At 43.4% G+C, this 17,774-nt stretch overlaps 3 protein-coding genes and 1 pseudogene across 6 annotated transcripts in view; all 4 read left to right on the top strand.

Annotated features, from left to right (window-relative positions):
• LOC124068394 (protocadherin gamma-C5-like) overlaps nucleotides 1–17,774 on the top strand; it is a 211,186-nt gene that overhangs the window by 3,636 nt on the left and 189,776 nt on the right. Inside the window, exon 1 of one of the 4 annotated variants that reach the window (XM_046406637.1) lies at nucleotides 1,448–3,903. The exons of 2 other annotated variants lie outside the window; for them this stretch is intronic. In XM_046406637.1, coding sequence (XP_046262593.1) covers nucleotides 1,519–3,903 — 2,385 coding nt within the window. In that variant the 5' untranslated portion in view covers nucleotides 1,448–1,518. Of the gene's footprint in view, nucleotides 1–1,447; nucleotides 3,904–17,774 lie in introns of those variants that run through there. One more of the 4 variants, XM_046406647.1, reaches the window with a different exon arrangement.
• LOC124068402 (protocadherin beta-15-like) lies at nucleotides 3,940–8,207 on the top strand. The gene has a single exon (XM_046406656.1). It carries the CDS (start codon nucleotides 5,396–5,398, stop codon nucleotides 7,910–7,912), a length of 2,517 nt encoding a protein of 838 aa, XP_046262612.1. The 5' UTR covers nucleotides 3,940–5,395; the 3' UTR covers nucleotides 7,913–8,207.
• Nucleotides 8,604–11,699, top strand: LOC124068425 (protocadherin gamma-A12-like). The gene has a single exon (XM_046406681.1). It carries the CDS (start codon nucleotides 9,099–9,101, stop codon nucleotides 11,499–11,501), a length of 2,403 nt encoding a protein of 800 aa, XP_046262637.1. The 5' UTR covers nucleotides 8,604–9,098; the 3' UTR covers nucleotides 11,502–11,699.
• Nucleotides 12,858–15,933, top strand: LOC124068398 (annotated as a pseudogene).

The following is a 17,774-nucleotide window of genomic DNA, read 5'->3' as shown; positions in this document are numbered from 1 at the left end:
TCTGTATTTATAAGCGACGTCCCTGAATTTTTACGTGCCGTTTGCCTTCCATCATTATGGTACTTTTTACTTTGTGTTTGTGTTTCGCTGATTCCTATCATCTTTCGCTCTTTTCCCCCATGTCGTGGTTGATACTTTTCCGGTCTTGTTACTGACAGATACCGTCTAAATATGATTTTTTTGACAATATACTTTCTGGTCTTAATTTTCAGCTCATTTTGTTTCTTCTCTTAAGTTGCTATTTGTGGATTTTCAGCAGTGGGATAAATTCGATGAGAATATAACAGAATCATGAGTTACCAGGATCTTGCTTCGAATTGATATTTGCCAGCAGAAAACATGTTCCTCATAGGATATGGTTTAATAGTCGTAAAACGTTTTGTTAAATTATTCTTGGCGTGAATAAAGTTACCACAGAATTAGTTCTCAATTAAGCGTTTTGTCCAGTCTCTCATATGTTTTTCACTTTCACTTTTTAATTCTTTCAATCCTGAATTATCCTCAGCTGGTTCAAACACAGCGCCGTTTTCTGAGTCCGCCTCACCATGTGTGGTTAACGTTTTAGGTCTAATATTAAGTCAGTGTTAACATTCATGAATCTGTCTTTAACTCCTGTAATTTAAGTCTTAGAATACAGACTAAAAGACCAACACAGCGTTTATTTTTTTGTCTTATTTTAACGACCGAATGAGGAAGGTGTTTCTGTCCAGTTTGTTGAAACACTCCTCAGGCACAACCGACACGACATATGTCTCTGTCCTCATCCATACTGTTTTCATATTATTAATAATTACGATAATAAGTTGATAATTCCATTGATATGTGTTTATGCATTTGGATTGTTGTGATATAGCTGAAGGCTCCAGCTCATTGCCTTAATATGCGGCGCTCAACCACAGCTCTTTATTACTGCATGTTATGTTCCATTTCAGTCATACACTTTGGGAATGTTACAGTGTTGTAATCAAATTGTACCTCGTCTTGTCTTTCTGTGGTTCTAGTTGTAGTATTTGTCTGTCTGTAGCCTACTCCCTGTTAGAACGTCTACGAGGATGAAGTAGCTTGTTTCAATACATATCTAACTGGGCTCAGCTGTGTTTGACCGAACTTGACCACACCTGAGTAAGTTACTATGAATAGATGGCATGTGTACTTAAAGACAACAAAACATCGAAGGAAAATGCAACGTCCATTTGAACATGAGCGACTTATGTTGTAGTTTGCGATTTATCGAGGAATGTTATTATTATTATTATTTTTTTTACACTTTTGGTGAAAATTTAAACTCGGGCTCATGGTGTCGCTGTTGGCTGAGAGAAAACAGACACTCACCACTCCACCCACGGCTGTTCTACATCAATATCAGTTGCAGATTTTCCGGAAACACGGTTCAATTTACAACCTATTTCACCGTATGCGCTATCGACAAATGTCGGATTATTGAATGTTTTGCTGAGATTCTATTTTTTCTTCCTGGGAGGATAAGTTGTACGAGCTGAAGTGTTTTTTTGTGTCAGGATGGGAGACAAAGGATTCTCAGCGCTCCGTACGAGCGTTTGCTTCGTTTTCTTCATTGTAAGGCTGCACCTCGTTAATGGAGACCTGAGTTATTCTGTCCCAGAAGAGATGAAACGCGACTCTGTCATTGGAAATATCGCCAAAGACCTCGGTCTTGATGTGAGGACTTTGTCCTCCCGAAAGGCCCGTGTTGATTTTGAGGGAGCTCAGAAGCGTTACTGTGACATTAATCTGAGAACGGGGGATTTGATCACATCGGAGAGAACAGACAGAGAAAGCCTGTGCGGCAAGAAACCGTCGTGTGTTGTGAAGGTAGATCTGGTGTTAGAAAATCCATTGGAGCTTCATCGACTAAGTCTTCATATTCAAGATGTCAACGACAACTCGCCAAAATTCAGAGAAAGTTTGATTGAAATGGAAATAAGGGAGTCAGCTGAAAAAGGTAATCGCTTCTCCATCGAGGAGGCCCATGACGCAGATATTGGCCAAAATGCGGTTCAACGGTACAACCTTCAGAAGAACGACAACTTTATTCTCGCTGTTGACAGCAACAAGGTTGAACTCGTACTGGAACAGAAACTGGATCGAGAGAAACAGAAAGAGCTTAATTTGCTCCTGACAGCTTTAGATGGCGGCTCTCCTCAGAGATCAGGTACTGTGGTCATACACGTTACTGTGCTGGATGCTAATGATAACGCCCCAGTGTTCAGCCAGGCCGTTTATAAGGCCAGTCTGCCAGAAAACTCTCCTGTAGATACCACAGTGATTCATGTTAGTGCTACAGACGCAGATGAAGGAGTGAATGGAGATGTGACGTATCATTTTGGCCACGTGTCTGATGACGACGTAAATGTTTTCTCTATTGATCCAAAAACGGGAGTAATTAGAGTAACAGGAGTGATTGACTTTGAGGAAAGGAGTTCCTTTGAGATGAGAGTGCAAGCTAAAGATGGTTTGGGGTTAACTTCGTATGCCAAAGTTATAATAGATGTTACTGATGTGAATGACAACGCTCCCATGATCTATCTGAAATCACTGACTGACCCCATACCTGAGAACGTGTCACCTGGTACAGAGGTGGGCATCATTAACGTGCAGGACAGAGACTCTGAGACCAACGGACAGGTCCGCTGCTCCATTCAGCAAAACGTCCCTTTTAAGTTGGTTCCTTCTATTAAAAACTATTATTCTCTGGTGAGCACAGGACAGCTGGACCGTGAAGTGGTGTCTGATTACAACATTACAATCAGTGCCACCGACGAGGGCTCTCCACCTCTGTCCTCGTCTAAAACTGTTCAGTTATCTGTAGCAGACATCAACGACAACCCACCTGTGTTTGAGGAGCAGTCGTACAGCGCATATGTGAGTGAAAATAACAAACCAGGCTCCACTTTATGTTCCGTGAGTGCTCGAGACCCCGACTGGAGACAGAACGGTACAGTGATTTATTCTCTGTTGGCCGGTGAGGTGAACGGTGTCCCGGTGTCCTCCTACGTGTCTGTGAACGGAGACACGGGGGTGATCCACGCTGTGAGGTCGTTTGATTATGAGCAGTTGAGGAGTTTTAAAGTCCACGTGATGGCCCGAGACAACGGTTCTCCTCCGCTGAGCAGCAACGTGACCGTCAGTGTGTTCATATCGGATGTGAATGACAACTGTCCTCAGATCCTGTACCCCGCCCCGGAGGGCAACTCGTTCATGACGGAGCTGGTCCCCAAAGCTGCCCACGGAGGCTCTGTGGTGTCCAAAGTGATCGCGGTGGACGCGGACTCCGGCCAGAACGCCTGGCTGTCTTATCATATCGTGAAGTCCACTGATCCGGGACTTTTCACTATTGGTGTCCACAGCGGAGAGATCAGGACACAGCGGGACATTTCTGAATCTGACAGCATGAAACAGAACCTTATTGTGGCAGTGAAAGATAACGGCCAGCCCTCTCTGTCTGCCACCTGTTCCATGTATTTACTGATTTCTGACAACTTGGCTGAGGTGCCCGAACTGAAGGATATTTCTTACGAGGAGAAGAATTCCAAACTGACGTCTTACCTTATTATCGCTCTGGTGTGTGTGTCCACGTTTTTTCTGACGTTCATCATCATCTTCCTGGGTGTGAGGTTTTGTCGCAGGAGAAAGCCCAGACTGTTGTTTGATGGAGCAGTCGCCATCCCCGGCGCTTATCTCCCTCCTAATTACGCAGATGTTGACGGCACAGGAACTTTGCGCAGCGCTTACAATTATGACGCATATCTGACGACAGGATCAAGAACCAGTGACTTTAAGTTTGTGACGTCTTACAATGACAACACGCTGCCTGCTGAGCAGACTCTGAGGAAAAGTCCAAGTGACTTTGCTGATCCTTTTGAAGATTTAGAGGCGTCTGCAGAGGTAGGATCCCTTTAAATAAAGTCACTGGCCACAATGCATTTTTGTTTGTTAAATGAATCGTTTTTTTCATGTTTGGCAGCAGCTTGCGTTGGTGTTTTCGAAATTTTCACGTTGCCGTTGTTGTTCAAGTGAATTATTAGAACAAGACTAACCCCTTGATATTGTCGCTTATTCCTTTGTGGATTTGTTCAGTTAATCGTCACATCTTGTCATTGACAAGTTCTTTAAAAATTGCACGACTCATTACTGTCTTGTTTATACTTCAACTTCTAGTCAACATATTTGCTCCTTTGGTTGAATTTTTTGGGGGATTTTTCTCTTAACGACTAAGTTTGTAAACGATTCCTTGACAAATACAATCCGTAAATATAACACTGTTTTTTTCATAAAGGTGGTATTTCAGAATTTTATTTTTAAGTCGAGCTGATAAGATTTTTAAAATGCAACGTCATTCGCATTGAAAGACTTGCTCCAGCTGATCTTGGCCAGCACAATTCCTTTGCCCCGTGGCCAAGTACATAGTTGCAATAACATTTTTATCAACCAAATGTTGTGATGCAAGAAGTTAACACAGAATTACTTTGCTTTAGTCAAGCCTTTTTCGATGTATTTCATAATGATTTTAACTTTTCCATTGTTACCAGTAAGCCACTTTTTTCCATCATCAACATGTGTCATTAATCATGACTTGGGCAAACCCAGCTCAGCGTTCTAACGCAGGTGGGTAAATTTTTAGGTCAAAGAGTTTGTCATTATTTTTTTGTGAAACTGTAGCTGTCATTACTGTGCATAAGAAAGCTTCGACAACAAGACAGAGGTCAGTGTTTTTGTCCCGTCAGTCCTTTGAAATCTCAAGGTTTATCTGTCCATGGTGCTGAAATGCTCTTCTGGCACTGTGGCACATTCTCATCGAGAGATATCTTTCTCTTCATTGATCCTGGTTGCATTTTAATAACTGTAGGATAAGATTTTCGTTCACATATACTGTCTCTTTGTGCCCCCTTTCCTTTTGCAACTTTCAGAAAGCTGAAGTAACGTAATCTTAAACCAAATTTCATTGGGCTCAGCTGTGCTGGGCTGAACTTCTTTACACCTGAGGCAATACAATTAATAGACAGCGAGTGTTTTTAAGGACTACTCCAAATCATGCAAGATACATGGACAGTTCGTTTTAACTCGAAGAAATTATTTTCCTGTGTGATTTGAGAGTTTGTTCTGAATGTTTTTTCAAGTTCATGTGAAAAAGTAAAAGGAGGGCTCTTGGTGTCGCTGTTGGCTGACAGAAAACGGACATTCTCCACTCCACCCACTGCTGTTCGTACTACACAGATCTCAGTTGCAGATTTTACAGAGAAACGGTTCCATTTCCGAGCTATTTCATCGTGCACAGTTCTGATAAGTGTTGGATTATCAAGTATTTTTTGCTGAGCATTTGTTGTTTTCGTCCTGTGAAAGATAAGTCGTACAAGCTGAGGAGCCTTTTTGTGTCAGGATGGGAGACAAAGGATTCTCAGCGCTCCGTATGAGCGTTTGCTTCGCTTTCTTTATTGTAGCGCTGCACCTCGTTAATGGAGACCTGAGTTATTCTGTCCCAGAAGAGATGAAACGCGATTCTGTCATTGGAAATATCGCCAAAGATCTCGGTCTTGATGTGAGGACTTTGTCCTCCCGAAAGGCCCGTGTTGATTTTGAGGGAAGTCAGAAGCGTTACTGTGACATTAATCTGAGAACGGGGGATTTGATCACATCGGAGAGAACAGACAGAGAAAGCCTGTGCGGCAAGAAACCGTCGTGTGTTGTGAAGGTAGATCTGGTGTTAGAAAATCCATTGGAGCTTCATCGATTAAGTCTTCATATTCAAGATGTCAACGACAACTCGCCAAAATTCAGAGAAAGTTTGATTGAAATGGAAATAAGTGAGTCGGCAGATAAGGGTAATCGCTTCTCCATCGAGGAGGCCCATGACGCAGATATTGGTCAAAATGCGGTTCAAAGGTACAACCTTCAGAAGAACGACAACTTTATTCTCGCTGTTGACAGCAACAAGGTTGAACTCGTACTGGAAAATACACTGGATCGAGAGAAACAAAAAGAGCTTAATTTGCTCCTGACAGCTTTAGATGGCGGCTCTCCTCAGAGATCAGGTACTGTGGTCATACACGTTACTGTGCTGGATGCTAATGATAACGCCCCAGTGTTCAGCCAGGCCGTTTATAAGGCCAGTCTGCCAGAAAACTCTCCTGCAGATACCACAGTGATTCATGTTAGTGCTACAGACGCAGATGAAGGAGTGAATGGAGATGTGACGTATCATTTTGGCCACGTGTCTGATGACGACGTAAATGTTTTCTCTATTGATCCTAAAACGGGAGTAATTAGAGTAACAGGAGTGATTGACTTTGAGGAAAGGAGTTCCTTTGAGATGAGAGTGCAAGCTAAAGATGGTTTGGGGTTAACTTCGTATGCTAAAGTTATAATAGATGTTACTGATGTGAATGACAACGCTCCCGTGATCTATCTGAAATCACTGACTGACCCCATACCTGAGAACGTGTCACCTGGTACAGAGGTGGGCATCATTAACGTGCAGGACAGAGACTCTGAGACCAACGGACAGGTCCGCTGCTCCATTCAGCAAAACGTCCCTTTTAAGTTGGTTCCTTCCATTAAAAACTATTATTCTCTGGTGAGCACAGGACAGCTGGACCGTGAAGTGGTGTCTGATTACAACATTACAATCAGTGCCACCGACGAGGGCTCTCCACCTCTGTCCTCGTCTAAAACTGTTCAGTTATCTGTAGCAGACATCAACGACAACCCACCTGTGTTTGAGGAGCAGTCGTACAGCGCATATGCGAGTGAAAATAACAAACCTGGCTCCACTTTATGTTCCGTGAGTGCTCGAGACCCCGACTGGAGACAGAACGGTACAGTGATTTATTCTCTGTTGGCCGGTGAGGTGAACGGTGCCCCGGTGTCCTCCTACGTGTCTGTGAACGGAGACACGGGGGTGATCCACGCTGTGAGGTCGTTTGATTATGAGCAGTTGAGGAGTTTTAAAGTCCACGTGATGGCCCGAGACAACGGTTCTCCTCCGCTGAGCAGCAACGTGACCGTCAGTGTGTTCATATCGGATGTGAATGACAACTGTCCTCAGATCCTGTACCCCGCCCCGGAGGGCAACTCGTTCATGACGGAGCTGGTCCCCAAATCTGCCCACGGAGGCTCTGTGGTGTCCAAAGTGATCGCGGTGGACGCGGACTCCGGCCAGAACGCCTGGCTGTCTTATCATATCGTGAAGTCCACTGATCCGGGACTTTTCAGTATTGGTGTCCACAGCGGAGAGATCAGGACACAGCGGGACATTTCTGAATCTGACAGCATGAAACAGAACCTTATTGTGGCAGTGAAAGATAACGGCCAGCCCTCTCTGTCTGCCACCTGTTCCATGTATTTACTGATTTCTGACAACTTGGCTGAGGTGCCCGAACTGAAGGATATTTCTTACGAGGAGAAGAATTCCAAGCTGACGTCTTACCTTATTATCGCTCTGGTGTGTGTGTCCACGTTTTTTCTGACGTTCATCATCATCATCCTGGGTGTGAGGTTTTGTCGCAGGAGAAAGCCCAGACTGTTGTTTGATGGAGCAGTCGCCATCCCCGGCGCTTATCTCCCTCCTAATTACGCAGATGTTGACGGCACAGGAACTTTGCGCAGCGCTTACAATTATGACGCATATCTGACGACAGGATCAAGAACCAGTGACTTTAAGTTTGTGACGTCTTACAATGACAACACGCTGCCAGCTGAGCAGACTCTGAGGAAAAGTCCAAGTGACTTTGCAGAAGTGTTTGATCAACCAGATGAGTCCTTTGAGGTAGGCCATCTGTTTTTAACATTTAACAGTGATTGCGACTTTCCTGTTGTATTGCCATGGGCTGCTGTCTTTGCATATAAATATTTGATTTTTATTTTGGTTGACCTTGACGCTTTCCGTTCAGTACTCTAATTTCTTGCATATGCTTCTTCAAAATTTCTGGTTCGCTTTTAAATTGAATGAATTACCTCCCACTACACCCGGTTTTAGTCATTTGTCTGCGTGTCTGTGTAGTTTAAGTTTGTTTGTTTTCTTTTTCATTCATACATTTTAATCCGTAATTATGAGCGAGTTCACTGCACTCTGATATGTGCTCACGTAAATGCTGTTAAAGCAACAATTACGTGTAACCTCGATGAAAGCCATATCAATTTTCAGTCAAATATGTTTATAGCTTAAGTCTTACGTCAGACCTCCTTCCGCCTACAATTAAACAAATCGATGTTTATTTTTTGGACATGGCAATCCCAGTCTTTTTAATTCGTTGCATTTCAGGTGACTGTTGCAAATGTGACGTTGACCGTCTGCTTTAATCATGTTTTAGATTTTATTAATTGATGGAAAGCTTAAGTTGTCAAAACAGTTCAGATTACTGAGTGTATTGGCGTGGTCTTCGGACATTACTTTCCTCACACAAATGAAATAAAATCACACCCTCTATTTAACAAATGTGAAAATCAAATCTTGATATTTTGTACCCAGGATCTTGATTCAAATCCGAACTCTTTCTTTTTCAGAATCAGAATTCCTTTATTAATTGCTTTATTAATCCCTTGAGGGAAATTCTTGAAATTCTTTGTCATTTTTAGCTCATAAAAGATGGAATACATTTGGAGTGAAAGATTAGAGTTCTTTATGTTCAGTGAGCATTCCGTCTTATTGAAACATCATGACGTCGAATCGTAAATGACGGGACACTTGTGGTCCAGTTGTCACCATTCAAACGCTGTCCATGGTGCTGAAAAGTGTTGCGTCCATATGTGTGTACTATTCGCCTGTTAAACAAATCCAAAACATCTCGGGAATCTCCTTTCCCTTTGCGTCCTAACATGAAGTACGGCACTGAAGTTCTGAAATTTTCAAAAACCGAGGCATTTTATCCTTGAAGATATTTATATGTAATGTTCCAAATAAACTCACGGCGTCGCTAGTCTCTCACAGATATGAGAGGTTTTTTTTCTCCACCCACTGCAAAGGGAGTAATCTTGCATTAAATCCAGAGTCGCCATTGTTGCAGGAGGTGGCATGTTAATGTTACCATTACGTTTTATTTGTGACGGTAGCAACAGAGTGTTTGGAGATTATTTTCTGTGAAACAATGAACCACAAGGGGAAATCGTTGTTGGGTTTTGTCTGCGGTTTTGCGATCTTGGTCCACATCACCACTGCAGACCTCAGCTATTCTGTTCCAGAGGAGGTGAGACCCGGATCCATTGTTGGAAACATTGCCAAGGACCTCGGACTGGAGGTCGGGAAATTGTTAACTCGTACAGCTCGTATTGATACCGAGGAGCGCTACCAGCAGTACTGTGATATTGATCTTAAAACGGGAAATTTAGTCATCAAGGAAAGGATTGACAGAGAGGAGCTGTGTGGGGAGAAGATTTCGTGTATGCTTAGATTTGAATTAGTTCTCGAGAGCCCGTTGGAGCTGCACCGCATATCGCTGCTCATTCAGGATGTCAACGACAATTCACCCGTTTTTCCAAAGGATACAATGAAACTGGAAATTCGAGAATCGGCCGACAAAGGGGCTCGATATTACGTTAATGAAGCACACGACGCTGATATTGGACAAAACACTGTGAAACAATACAGCCTGCAAAAGAATGAACATTTCGTGCTGTCAGTTCGAGACGACACTGATGGATCTAAGAACGTCGAACTGGTGTTAGACAAAGAGCTCGACCGTGAAAAGGAAGAAGATTTAAATTTGGTGCTGATTGCAGTTGATGGTGGTAATCCACAAAGATCAGGAACGACCAATATACACGTGAGTGTGCTGGATGCTAATGATAACGCTCCAGTGTTCAGCCAGGCCGTTTACAAAGCCAGTTTGCCTGAAAACTCCGCCCTTGATACTGTCGTGATCACAGTAAGTGCCACTGATGCAGACGAGGGCGTCAATGGAGAGGTGACATATGAGTTCAGCCGCATTCCAGACAGAGCTAAAAAGGTTTTCTCTCTGAACAGCAACACTGGAGACATAAAAGTTATAGGACAGCTTGATTTTGAGAGTAATTCTAAATATGAGATGCGCATTAATGCCAAAGATGGTTATGGACTTTCATCAGATTCTAAAGTAATGATTGATATCACTGATGTGAATGACAACGCTCCGGTGATATATCTGAAATCACTGAAAAACCCCATACCTGAGAACGTGTCACCTGGTACAGAGGTGGGCATCATTAGTGTGCAGGATGCAGATTCTGAGACCAACGGACAGGTCCGTTGCTCCATTCAGCAAGACGTCCCCTTTAAGTTGGTTCCTTCTATTAAAAACTATTATTCTCTGGTGAGCACAGGACAGCTGGACCGTGAAGTGGTGTCTGATTACAACATTACAATCAGTGCCACTGACGAGGGCTCTCCACCTCTGTCCTCGTCTAAAACTGTTCAGTTATCTGTAGCAGACATCAACGACAACCCACCTGTGTTTGAGGAGCAGTCGTACAGCGCATATGTGAGTGAAAATAACAAACCAGGCTCCACTTTATGTTCCGTGAGTGCTCGAGACCCCGACTGGAGACAGAACGGTACAGTGATTTATTCTCTGTTGGCCGGTGAGGTGAACGGTGCCCCGGTGTCCTCCTACGTGTCTGTGAACGGAGACACGGGGGCGATCCACGCTGTGAGGTCGTTTGATTATGAGCAGTTGAGGAGTTTTAAAGTCCACGTGATGGCCCGAGACAACGGTTCTCCTCCGCTGAGCAGCAACGTGACCGTCAGTGTGTTCATATCGGATGTGAATGACAACTGTCCTCAGATCCTGTACCCCGCCCCGGAGGGCAACTCGTTCATGACCGAGCTGGTCCCCAAAGCTGCCCACGGAGGCTCTGTGGTGTCCAAAGTGATCGCGGTGGACGCGGACTCCGGCCAGAACGCCTGGCTGTCTTATCATATAGTGAAGTCCACTGATCCGGGCCTTTTCAGTATTGGTGTCCACAGCGGAGAGATCAGGACACAGCGGGACATTTCTGAATCTGACAGCATGAAACAGAACCTTATTGTGGCAGTGAAAGATAACGGCCAGCCCTCTCTGTCTGCCACCTGTTCCATGTATTTACTGATTTCTGACAACTTGGCTGAGGTGCCCGAACTGAAGGATATTTCTTACGAGGAGAAGAATTCCAAACTGACGTCTTACCTTATTATCGCTCTGGTGTGTGTGTCCACGTTTTTTCTGACGTTCATCATCATCATCCTGGGTGTGAGGTTTTGTCGCAGGAGAAAGCCCAGACTGTTGTTTGATGGAGCAGTCGCCATCCCCGGCGCTTATCTCCCTCCTAATTACGCAGATGTTGACGGCACAGGAACTTTGCGCAGCGCTTACAATTATGACGCATATCTGACGACAGGATCAAGAACCAGTGACTTTAAGTTTGTGACGTCTTACAATGACAACACGCTGCCTGCTGAGGAAACAATCAGAAAAAGTCCCAGTGACTTTCTTGAAGCTTTTGGTGACTCTGACAATTCTTCCCAGGTAAGAATTTAAGAGTGTGAAGTTCTTTTTTTCATCCACTGGTGTTCAGAGGCTGCAGTCCACATATTTGAAGTGCCAACCACTATATACATAATTATCAACCGTCAATAAAGTACTTTCAGAAAGCATTTTCTTTCTCTATTAATAATTATAAAGTGGATGTTTTGTGCTGCCATTTCTATCTTAAGGTGCCTTCCCCAGAGCAAAGAAAACAAAATTTCTTAGTAATTTCATTTATTTAGTTCACAGTCACGGTAGTTGACCATGATCGAATATCTTTCATGAGTAATTTGTTTTTATCTTATTTGCCATTAACAAGAAAGTCCCGTTCAGATGTGCATAAATATAAGTCCCTTGTGTTACACTCCAGCAATGTCATTTTTGATCCTTTGGCAGAAAGATTATTCAGTGGTTCAAATGTTTTTGCTCAACTAAAGCTGGAAATGAGCTGGACAATCAGTGTAAACAAAATGCAGTTCAAATGACCCACTACGTACAGGTCATACGTTCATTGGTGTGAACTCCTTCATCACTCCTTTTCTCTTTGATAACATTCATCTGTCTGGTTTCCATCAACAGCACTTTTTGTGTCATACAAATGAGCTGCTTTTGTCTCTGTTGACTCTCTAACATTTCACTCAGTCATCAGGATGTGTTTCAGTAAACTCATCAATATTAGCAAAATGTCCTTACAGTACTGAAATGAAGTGTTAACTGCAACGAACACCATTTTGTTCCGTGTCTTGAAATGAATTCTGCTGCAGTACCAGTGATGTAATTCGTCTTGAATGCTTTAATCTTTATTTTGAAATGGCATAGGTTTAACACACTTTCAAGTTTAGTTTCTCACTGACAAAGGAACGACTGCAGTCTTCCTCATGGACACCAGTAAGCTCTGTCCATGGTGCTGAAAAGACTTCAGTTTGGGAAACGCAAGAAGATGTAAAGCCATGTCTGTTGCAGACGTCAGTTATTGTTGTTTTCGACACAAATGTCATTCAACCTTTGTGAAATTGGGAAACAGTATTAATATTGTTTCAAATTTAACACTTTCATGCATGTATTTAGACGTACGTTTGTCAGTCAACGCACCGTAATTGCAGCCTTTTACAGTAGGACTTACAGTAAGTTTTAAAAAATCAGAATCAGAATTTATTGCCATGTAAGTGAAGAGGTTTCACATTACTCAGAATTTGTCTTGGTGATTGGTGCGTACATAGAACGTAAGAGCGAGTACCATATAATAATAGGATAAAATAAAATAGAATACGGTAAAACAAAAATAAAATAAGTAAAATAAATATGGTTCTGGAGGTAGTACAAAAGTGAGGTAGTACAGAGTGGATGTCGTGCAAGTAGGTGAGGTAAACAGTGTAAATGGTCAGCAGGTGGATCATGACATGAGCATAGAAATAAAAATCGACTCACACACTGTTTTAACTTTGCAAAAATCTTGGCCATAGCTTCCGGTGATTTGGTCAAGTATATCCATAGAAATGTTGGAAATGTTGAAAATGTATCTCAAATGAACACATAGTGTCGCTGTCTACCAGTTTACAAGAAAATACTACCGTGTTGGGTAGCTTAACGTCTCCACCCATTGTGCTTAAGCTTTGTGTTTGCCGTTATGTTGCAGCTGCAGATCGAACTGTCGGATTGTGTTGCGGATTTCTGCCTTTGTATTTTGCTTATTTCGCACATCGTACACGTGTTGAAGAGTTGAACTCAATACCTTCTCAGTATCGTCTTTGTGGTGCGGATATTTGCCATTTTCAACAATGGATCGCAAAGGGGAGTTTGGCCTGGTTACCCGCTTTGTCATCTGCCTACTTGGGCTGCAATCCGTGTGTGCCGAGGTGAGCTATTCTGTCCCAGAGGAGATAAAACCAGGAACAGTCATTGGAAATATTGCCAAAGATCTTGGTCTGGATATATCTGCCCTTTCAACCCGAAAGGCCCGCATTGATTCCGAGGAGAATAACGAGCGATTTTGTGTTATCAGTCTGAAAAACGGGGATCTGAGTGTTTCTGAACGGCTTGACAGAGAGAGTCTTTGTGGCAGTACACCATCTTGCATCGTAGGCCTGGAGCTAGTTCTGGAAAATCCGTTAGAATTACATCGTATAAATCTACACGTCCAAGATATAAATGACAACTCGCCGCAATTCAAAAGAGATTTAATTCGAATGGAAATACGGGAATCAGCCGAAAAAGGCACTCGTTTCTTAATAGAGGAAGCGCATGACGCGGATATTGGTCAAAATTCTGTTCAGAGGTATAGTCTGCAAAAGAATGAACATTTTATTCTGATGACGGATGCTCAAAGAGTTGAACTTGTTCTGGATAATAAACTTGATAGAGAGACACAGCAGGAGATTGATTTGGCTCTGACAGCTCTCGATGGAGGTTCTCCACAGCGATCGGGTACTGTAATGATACATGTCACTGTACTGGATGCTAATGATAACGCCCCAGAGTTTAGCCAGTCCGTTTATAAAGCCAGTCTGCCTGAGAACTCTCCTCTTGACACTGTAGTAGTTACAGTAAGTGCAACTGATGAAGATGATGGGGTGAATGGTGAGGTGACATATGACTTTGGTCATGTTACAGAGACGGACGAAAAGGTGTTTTCTATTGACAGTAAAACTGGAGAAATCAGAGTCATTGGTACCACGGACTTTGAAAAGAAGCGTTTATTTGAACTGCGGGTCACGGCAAAAGATGGACTGGGACTAACTTCTTACGCTAAGGTTTACGTTGATCTAACAGACGTAAATGACAACGCACCTGTAATATATTTAAAATCTGTGTCTAACCCCATACCCGAGAACGTGTCACCTGGTACAGAGGTGGGAATCATTAACGTGCAGGACAGAGACTCTGAGACCAACGGACAGGTCCGCTGCTCCATTCAGCAAGACGTCCCTTTTAAGTTGGTTCCTTCTATTAAAAACTATTATTCTCTGGTGAGCACAGGACAGCTGGACCGTGAAGTGGTGTCTGGTTACAACATTACAATCAGTGCCACTGACGAGGGCTCTCCACCTCTGTCCTCGTCTAAAACTGTTCAGTTATCTGTAGCAGACATCAACGACAACCCACCTGTGTTTGAGGAGCAGTCGTACAGCGCATATGTGAGTGAAAATAACAAACCTGGCTCCACTTTATGTTCCGTGAGTGCTCGAGACCCCGACTGGAGACAGAACGGTACAGTGATTTATTCTCTGTTGGCCGGTGAGGTGAACGGTGCCCCGGTGTCCTCCTACGTGTCTGTGAACGGAGACACGGGGGTGATCCACGCTGTGAGGTCGTTTGATTATGAGCAGTTGAGGAGTTTTAAAGTCCACGTGATGGCCCGAGACAACGGTTCTCCTCCTCTGAGCAGCAACGTGACCGTCAGTGTGTTCATATCGGATGTGAATGACAACTGTCCTCAGATCCTGTACCCCGCCCCGGAGGGCAACTCCTTCATGACGAGCTGGTCCCCAAAGCTGCCCACGGAGGCTCTGTGGTGTCCAAAGTGATCGCGGTGGACGCGGACTCCGGCCAGAACGCCTGGCTGTCCTATCATATCGTGAAGTCCACTGATCCGGGCCTTTTCACTATTGGTGTCCACAGCGGAGAGATCAGGACACAGCGGGACATTTCTGAATCTGACAGCATGAAACAGAACCTTATTGTGGCAGTGAAAGATAACGGCCAGCCCTCTCTGTCTGCCACCTGTTCCATGTATTTACTGATTTCTGACAACTTGGCTGAGGTGCCCGAACTGAAGGATATTTCTTACGAGGAGAAGAATTCCAAACTGACGTCTTACCTTATTATCGCTCTGGTGTGTGTGTCCACGTTTTTTCTGACGTTCATCATCATCATCCTGGGTGTGAGGTTTTGTCGCAAGAGAAAGCCCAGACTGTTGTTTGATGGAGCAGTCGCCATCCCCGGCGCTTATCTCCCTCCTAATTACGCAGATGTTGACGGCACAGGAACTTTGCGCAGCGCTTACAATTATGACGCATATCTGACGACAGGATCAAGAACCAGTGACTTTAAGTTTGTGACGTCTTACAATGACAACACGCTGCCTGCTGAGCAGACTCTGAGGAAAAGTCCAAGTGACTTTGCTGCGGTTTTTCAAGATTCTTTGGAGTCTCCAGAGGTAGGCGCATATACTTGTTTTATATGTGGTCACATTGTATGTGTGGAGGTCTTTTTCCCCACAAGCAAATTCATATCAGCTTTGGTTATATTACTCGTACGGTCCATATCATTAATTTTCCATCCGGATATTTTGTCTCTTTACCGAATTTGTTTTTCTTTGTAATAGCTTTTAAAACGTATAACAAAGCTTTTAAAGGAAAGCTCTGTCTTTTATAAAATGTGCATGTTGACAACATTGCAGAAAGTCACTATTTTTGTTGGGTTTTATGTTTTGAGCCACCATGCTGATTTGTCTAAAGCAAAACATATATATATACGTGTGTGTATGTGTATATATATATATATATATGTATGTACAGTGCATCCGGATAGTATGCACACGCTTCGCTTTTTACACATTTTGTTATGTTACAGTCTCATTCCAAAATGGATTCAATACATTTTTTCCCCTCAAAATTCTGCATACAGTACCTCATAATGACAAAGTGAAAATGAATTTTGCAAATTTATTAAAAATAAAACAAAAAAAATTTAATATGTACCTATGTATTCACACCCTGTGATCAATACTTTGTTGAAGCTCCTTCGACAGCAATTATTGCCTTAAGTCTTTGGGTATGATCCCCTAAGCTTGGCACACTTATTTTGGGGGAGTTTCTCCCACTCTTCAATGCAGAACCTCTCAAGCTCCATCAGGTTGGGTGGGGAGTGTTGGTGCATAGCCATTTTCAGATCTCTCCAGAGATGCTTAGAGTTCAAGCCTGGGTTCTGACTGGGCCAGTCAAGGACATTCACAGAGTTGCCCTGAATCCACTCCTTTGTGATGTTGGCTGTATGTTTAGGGTTGCTGTCCTGCTGGAAGATAAACTTTCGCCCCAGTCTGAGGTTCAGTGCACTCTGCAGCAGGTTGTCAGTGAGGATGTCTCTGTACATTGCTACAGTCATCTTTCCCCTGACCCTTACTCGTCTCTCAGTTCCTTCTGCTGCAAAACATCCCCACAGCATGATGCTGCCACCACCATGCTTCACATTAGGAATGGTATTGGCCAGATGATGAGCAGTGCCTGGTTTCCTCCAGATATGGCGCTTGTCATTCATGCCAAAGAGTTCAATCTTTGTTTCATCAGACCAGAGAATTTTGCTTCTTGTGGTCTGAGAGTCCTTCAAGTTCCTTTTGCCAAACTCCATTCGGACTTTCATGTGCATTTTACTGAGGAGTGATTTCCGTCTGGCCACTCTACCGTATAGGTCTGATTGATGGAGTGCTGTGGGAATGATTGTCCTTCTTGAAGTTTCTCCCCTCTCCACAGACCAATAGTGGAGCTCTGTCAGAGTGACCATTGGCTTCTTGGTCACCTCCCTGACTAAGGCCCTTCCACCCTGATCACTCAGGTTAGTTGGAGCGACCAGCACTTGGAAGAGTCCTGGAGGTTCCAGACTTTTTCCACTTATGGATTATGAAGGCCACTGTGCTCTTTGGGACCTTTGATGTGGCAGAAATCTTTCTGTACCCTTCCCCAGATCTGTGTCTCGACACAATCCTGTCTCGGAGGTCTACAGACATTTCTTTGACTTCATGGCTTGGTTTGTGCTCTGACATGCACTACCAACTGTGAGGGCTTAGACAGGTGTGTGCCTTTCCAAATCATCATCTGAATTTACCACAGGTCAACTCAACTCAAGTTGTAGAAACCTCTGAAGGATGATCAATGGAAACAGGATGCACCTGAGCTCAATTTTGAGTGTCATGGCAAAGGGTGTGAATACTTATGTACATGTTACATTTTTTCTTTTTCATTTTTCATAAATTGTTTATTTTATTTATTTATTTATTTTTTGTTATTTTTACGTACGTTTTGGACGTCCTCTGAGACCGATGTTGATTGTGGACCCTGATTTTTAGTGCGAATTACGTTACTGTATCCTGCGGAATCTGTTCATTGTGCTAAAACCAGCTCAACTCTTACAGATTCCCACTTTCCCACTGTCGTCACCGCTGTATAACACACACAGAAAGCACTTTTAAGGAGGCAAACACGTTTGCTTTTAGAGCAGAAAACTTCCCTCTCATTTTTTGTTGATTGGTTGGACTGTTTATGTTTGAATCTGACTGCAGCCTGGTCTTTG

The sequence above is a fragment of the Scatophagus argus genome, chromosome 12, assembly GCF_020382885.2.
Source record: "Scatophagus argus isolate fScaArg1 chromosome 12, fScaArg1.pri, whole genome shotgun sequence".
Lineage (NCBI taxonomy): Eukaryota > Metazoa > Chordata > Actinopteri > Scatophagidae > Scatophagus > Scatophagus argus.
This window is presented reverse-complemented; position numbering and strand designations above follow the sequence as displayed.